The sequence below is a fragment of the Haliaeetus leucocephalus genome, unplaced genomic scaffold (genome assembly GCF_000737465.1).
Source record: "Haliaeetus leucocephalus isolate CR32 unplaced genomic scaffold, Haliaeetus_leucocephalus-4.0 Scaffold83, whole genome shotgun sequence".
NCBI classification, from domain to species: Eukaryota; Metazoa; Chordata; class Aves; order Accipitriformes; family Accipitridae; genus Haliaeetus; species Haliaeetus leucocephalus.
The window spans coordinates 2,688,533-2,695,043 of NW_010972519.1; the positions used below are offsets into that span (position 1 = coordinate 2,688,533).

The following is a 6,511-nucleotide window of genomic DNA, read 5'->3' on the forward strand; positions in this document are numbered from 1 at the left end:
GAGGAGGAAGGTGGGGGACAGCGAGAGGGACAGGGGGCCCCGCGGCGGGGCCGCCGTTCCGCCCGGCAGCCGGTCCCCGCCAGCGGGATGGGGGTTCTCGGAGGTGCCCGCTGTCCCGTTCTCCCCCCCACACCCGCTCCTCCCGGGTTGCCTCCCAGCCCACCCATCATGGAGACCCCACGGCCGCAGGCTTCCGCCTCGGACTGTCAACGGCCCTCCCGCGCCTCGGCCCCGGGCTGGAGACTCACCCATGGCGCTGGCCGGCGGCGGTGGTGCCTCTGCCGCTTGCTGACGCTGGGCTCCGGCTGGCTGCCCTCCCCTCCCTCCCTCCCTCAGCCGCCGCGGCACCGAGCGGGCCGCCCCCTCCTCCCCGCGCGCCTCCCGCCAGCCAAACCGGCGACCGCCGCGGCGATTCTCCAACGCCCCCTACGCCGATTCCGTCGAGGGGCCGCGGCTCTTCCGCACAGCGCCTACGCGCGCCCGCTCTGCTGGCCAGACGGACTTAGCGGCTCGGCTCCGCTCCACCCCGCTGCCGCCGCCTGCTGCTCCTCCTCCTTCTGCCTCGCCGCCGCCGCCCCGCTCTCCACACACTCGCTCCCTGCCCGCTTCCCCGAGCACGCAGCGGCGGTGGCTTCCGGCTCGGCCCCCCCGCTCGGCGTGGGGCTCGCCGCGGTTCCCACGTCTTTACCCCCGCCACTCCCCGCCCAGCCCAGCCCAGCCCGGGATCTGACTTATTTTCTCCCGCTCCGTAGCGGAGAAAAAAAGGACCGCTCGGCGGCCATTTTGAAACCGGGCACACTCAGGAGCGCGAAAGCCCCACAGCGGCCGCCGGGGCTTTGCCCGAAACAAAGATGGCCGCCGACTTCGATGGGCTGAACGAGGCGGCTGCAACGCCCTTCCTTTCTGCGGGGCTATTCTCGGAACATCGCTAGACCTACGCGCCTTGCGGATCCCAATGAACGCTACGGCGCTTTACGCTCCCTCCGCCCGCCCTCTCACACAGTTGGCGTGCGAGAGGCCGGCAGGACAGGGGGACTGGGGCCCAGCGGCAGGCCCTGGGCCGCCTTTAGTCTGGGGGCGCTGAGGCGAGGGCCCGCCAGCCGCCCTTGTCCCCAGGGAGCGCTCGGGCTGCAGCACTGCGGCAGGCAGTCAGGCATCCGTCCCTCTGCCTCCCCCCTACGCCCGGCTGAGCGGGCCCCGGGTGGACGCCGGGCTCTCCCCGCGCCGCGGCTCTGGCGTGCCCGCCCCCGAACGAGGCGTTTGGGTTCCGTTCAAAACCGCTGCCTCATTCACGGAGCCGCTGCCCGCCGCGGGTGCCGGCCTCCGCGGCCAAGACGCCAGTCCGCCCCCGGCAGGGCGAGGGGACCGGGCCCTTTTCCCCGCAGGACGCCCGGGACTTTCTGCCTGGCCTTCTCTGGCGAGGTGTGGGCTCTGCCGGCCAGCCGCTGCCGAGGTGGTCGTTTTCCCACCGTCAGAGTCGCAAATGGGCCCGAAGCCTGATCTTTCTTGCCATCGGCATGTGCTAATTTGGTGCCCAAGTCCCCCAATAAGGCATGAGAATTCATTTAAAAAAAAAAAAAAAAAAAAATTTGAACACAGCTGTTGGCAGGCGCCAGATAAAATCCTTCTAGGAGGCCCAAGAGGTGCTTCCACGCCCTGGGAATTACACGGACAAGCTTTACCATCCCCAAGATACTGAACTGGTTCCTCTGAAACGCTGCTGTGAGCCAGGGCAAACCTCTGTTGAGGTAAAGAAGTGACACTGGAAAACGATGGACTCCACGAGAGGTGGAAAAATGACTTTTGCCTTTCCTATTCCAGTACAGCTCTCAACGTTGTATTTCCTTTTTATGTTTGGGACAGGTATCTTTGGAGCCTTTTAAACTCTGGAATATTTTATGCCCAAACTGAAATACTGGAGACCTGTATTTATGATGTGTGATTTGAAACCTAACATACTTTATTTTGTGTTAGGGATTTCCGAGTATGGTCTGGTCGTTGCCTTTTCTTTCACACAAGGCACAGTACACTTCCCTAGTAGGGAAAGGTACTTGGCAAACAGGGAAAAATATGTAAATTTATTGTGCCTATGATATAACTTGTTTCTGCCATTATTAAAAGTACATTTTAAGAGCTTGCCCTGGTACTAGAAGGATGAAAATAGCAACTTTCAATAATGCAGTATTTTTGTAGGTAGAGTCCTAGCAAGGCAGACAGGAGCAACAATGAAGACGCAAAGATTGTCCTTGTTTCTTACACGTTTCCATCCAATTCTTTCTTGTCTAATGTCTGATTTTCTTTTTTTGGGGTGCGTTTGATGAACAAATATGTTTTATGACAACAAGGAAAACACATCATCTTTTCAGAAAGGTATGCAGCCCTGCACAATGTGGTTCAGCACTGTTTAAGAACTGGAATTGTTACAATGTACTGTGGTTCTCGGATGCCCAAGGGAAAGAGATTTTTATTATCTTTGGTCACAGGACTGTCAAATGTTATGTCATAAATCTGTGTCTGTCACAATGGATGAGGTAAGAAATAACCTTTTTTTTCATTCTGGTTGGTTTAGGTGGTAATGTCCATGGCAATGAAATATAGCTACATTGCTTTCGTGGTTATTTGAATACCAAAAAGAGACATTTTACACCGCAGAAGTTGTTCACTGAATACAAAATATGGTCCCCACAGCTCTCCCATAAAAATACATTGTGGGAAAACAAACAATACGAATCATACTTGTTTTCTGTCTTGTAGTAAGGGCTTCAAATTGCCCAAAACCATTTACTTTTGTTTTCAGATATTCAATGTTGAGAAAATAGTATGTGACTGATGGGGATATCTTCAAAAAGGGAATGATGCTTTTTTAAGTAATTTCCTTTTAAGTAAGACATTACTTTGTGGATTGATCACTGGAAAAACAAAAGTGAGCTTGCAGCTTTGAAATCTAACTGCAAAACTGGTACAGCCTTAATGAGGAAGCAAGATGCAAGCTAGTGGGTTTTATGTGAGGTTAATGTCCTATTTTTCTGTGTTGTGAATACCGGGGGGGATTCTCTTTCCATACAGTAATTTACAGGGTTAGGAAGATTCTGTAAAATTCTGTTCATTTTGAGAGGAAAGAAAGCAAATGCAAATGGGTCCCTGAGGTTTGAAGAATGCTGTGTTCTGTGTACAGTATAATAAATCCAAACTTTTCCATTCCTGTAGCAATCTGCTGTTCTTCTTTCAAAGGGAAAAGACTTCACGAAGTCTGTCACTAAACTTTAAAAAACTGAACTCAAGAAGTAAATTTCAAGACTCTTTAGATTCTATTTATTTGATTCTTTTGAAAGAAGATACAATTTTGTGACTACTTTTTGTGAAATTAATAAAAAGCTTTGCAAACTCAAATATAGAAGGCTACCTGCCATAACTCAGAACCCATCTGTGTCCTTGTCTTCAGATACAGAAACAAAACCCACTCACCTTATTTACAAAGTCTGCTAACTAGGGCTGCCACCCGGTTGGTTCCCAACCAGCCTAGCCAGTTTCAGTGTGTTCTTGCCGGTGAGACATATGAAGACTATTTTGTTTTCATTTTTTTTTAATGCAAGAAGACGTGACTCACTAGGTGAATTTGCACATAGCATTAGCTCCAGCATGGGATGTGGTGGAATTACTGCGCTTGTACCCTGTTGACTTGCTTCTGGATGGCAACTCTAATAACTCCTGGGTTTGTAGGGCACGTGGTACATCTCCAGACCGAATTGCGCTTGCTCAGTTGGTCCAATGTATGCAGCATCCTTTTGAGCTGCTGTGGAAGCGTAACAGATCTTTGCATACCAAGCAACGCCCTGCCAAAACAACCAGTTTCATTATACCAACTGGGTGAAGTCCTTAACTCCCATTCTTGTCAACAGTCTAGCTCTTGCAAGATAGGAGGCTGAGGATGCTCAACACTGAATAATAAGCGCAGTATCCTCCTTCAAACCCACCCTTAAATCTTAGCTTTGCAGTAATGCCAGCCAGCATCTGGACCACTCTTTGACCACTGCTTGTCATGCTGACCAGAAATGTCTCCTGTCCTTGTATTTTGTTGCCTCTTTGACATCTGTTGCCCTTTACATTGGATGATCTTTTTGTAAATGCTGCCATTTTGCTTTGTTTGCCAGTACAAGAAACGGCCCAACACCATGGTAATACAAATGCTAACAATAGTATGAGGCATCTGGTGTCACATCTCATTGGGCCCTGATGTCTTGTCCATCAACCCTTTCCTATTTTGAGACATACTGAGTCAGTAGGGCCACTTGTCTGAATAAAGGTTTCCAGAATCAGGCCTGTATTTGTGGCACTTTTCTGTATGCAGAGGAGGGCTGTCATGAAACAGAAAACCCTTGCAAACTCACAAGCAGCACAGTAACCAACTATACTAACTATTATTGCTGCTGCCATCACAGCTGTTGTCTTTGGCTGCCACCTACAACATTATTCTACTAATATGCAAATGAAGCAACATAAAATGTATACCTCTTGGCCCCCTTTTAAGTCTCACCATTTGCTGTTTAAAAAAATGCTCTGCAACAATAAGAGCGAGCTATATTCATCAGCAAAGGCTTATAAAATGCTGTAAAAGTTATGAACACAGGCTTCTGTTGAACAATTGCTATGGGAAAAATACAGCATCTCTTGTTTTGTAGTGTGTTTACTGTATCGTCCTGGTATACATCCATTACTTCAATTATCTAAAGAAAGAGGCTTTGATAGATTATGACCCAATGATGTGATCGTTGTGAGAGGCACACACATGCACTTATTGTTTAAGGTAGAAAATGGTTGCTTTGTGCAGTTATAGTTGTGTAGCGGGGAATATAGATCAGTAGAAGCAGGAAGGCAGCCTAACCCTTGGTCATGTACTCATACCAATAACAACTACTTCCTTAAGTGAGGTGAGACAACCTTCATGGTAGTTTCCTTCATCCTGGTGAGGGACTTGTGGCTTGGGAAACAGCAGATTTCCAGTAATGTTAAACTATTTGAAAAACGCACCATCTAATATGTTATTTGTACAACATTCACAGACGCAAGCCGGTGAGCTGACAGATTGAAAGATATGTTTCCTACGCCAAGCAGTTGGAGCCTTAAGCAAAGGGCCCTCTCGACCTTCTGCCCCTCCACTTGCAGGCAGCAGCAGCGGCTGCTCGGATGACCAGGAGCAAGGTGATTGTGTGCAGCATGCGTCCTGTAATTCCAGTTCTCCGTTTGTTTATTTGTTAATAAGTAAACCCCACTGGGGTTGGGCAGGTCTCAGTAAATCCTTAAGAGGCTTTCTATATACCCAGATGTGTAATCATTAATAACCAGTGCGGCAGCCAAACATATACTGATGAACCATTGTGTCTGAACACATAAAGGCATAAAGGGTCTGCTCATACTGCCGCCACTGCAAGAGCAGGGCCTTCGGACAGTCGGGCTTACTGCCTGTTTACATTAGCAAGTGCTTCCTAGCATAGCATAAGGTACTGCCATCACACTTTGCATATTACATTAGGAAAAAAAATACTTTGACATGTAATGCAATGTGGCATTTTATTACTTTTTTTTATTTAAGGAAAGGAGTTATGCCCTCCAAAAGAAAAATAATTTCTCTTAAAGTGAATTCATGAGCTTAAAATGTAAATGTTAGATTTTTTTTTTTAATTCCAGAAATAAAATATTATAGAGTAAATTATAGTAAAATATTACAGAATGAAAACAGATTAATTCTGTATGTGCAGTAGTCAGCTCTTTATTCTCTTCACTCATATCGGAACATTGTTTCTCCAAAGTAAAGTCAATGACGGGTACTGATAGGAAAGAACTACTGTGTACCCTGTGCCACTGCAGTCCCAGCAGTCTGGCTTTGTATTTTCCAGTTGTCCCCTTTTGATTAAAGGACACCTACATCACCCTAGGAACATTGCATCAGGCTTTGCCCTTGCAAACGCTAAAGCGATAGTATGCCTAGTACTTGACATTAGACTTGAGGTAGCAGTATGCCACATCAAGGCCTTGGGTACAAATGTTGAACAACTGAAGTGTTGCAGATTGTGCTACGTATTGGCTTTTTAATCACTTTGTCACTTTGTTCTGTTTCCTTTACCTGTGAAAATGTGACTCTAGCTTCTGACATGGTTACTGGGCTACCTACAACCCGGAGTCCTCTCCAAACTCATCCCAAAGCGACGAGTCTCTCCCTTCATACTGCAAGTCGGACCAGCCTGGACCCTGCTCCCTCTGGGTGGGCAGGTCCTGAGTCCACTGCTGCACTTACTCTTCTGACCTGCACATGACTGAGCTCCCAGATCCACCCTTTGAGGCTGCACCTGGCAATTAAATGAGTCAATTAAGCAAAATGGATTGCTTATCACAACCATCAGGAGCACAGTACTTCACAGAGGAGGACTTGAACTTCCACACCTGTCTAATATACCATACATACACATGTAACTCACCCAAGGTAGTCAGACCATCCTTCCTGTTTTTGTGACCA

At 48.1% G+C, this 6,511-nt stretch overlaps 1 protein-coding gene across 4 annotated transcripts in view; it reads right to left on the reverse strand.

Moving 5' to 3' along the window:
* Window positions 1-518, reverse strand: part of SEPT7 (septin 7) — an 81,426-nt gene extending 80,908 nt beyond the window's left edge. For 2 of the 4 annotated variants that reach the window (XM_010582677.1, XM_010582651.1), the window contains exon 1: window positions 249-314. In XM_010582677.1, coding sequence (XP_010580979.1) covers window positions 249-252 — 4 coding nt within the window. In that variant the 5' untranslated portion in view covers window positions 253-314. Of the gene's footprint in view, window positions 1-248 lie in introns of all 4 variants that reach the window. The other 2 variants (XM_010582668.1, XM_010582659.1) reach the window with 2 other exon arrangements.
* Between the last annotated feature and the right edge of the window lie 5,993 nt (window positions 519-6,511).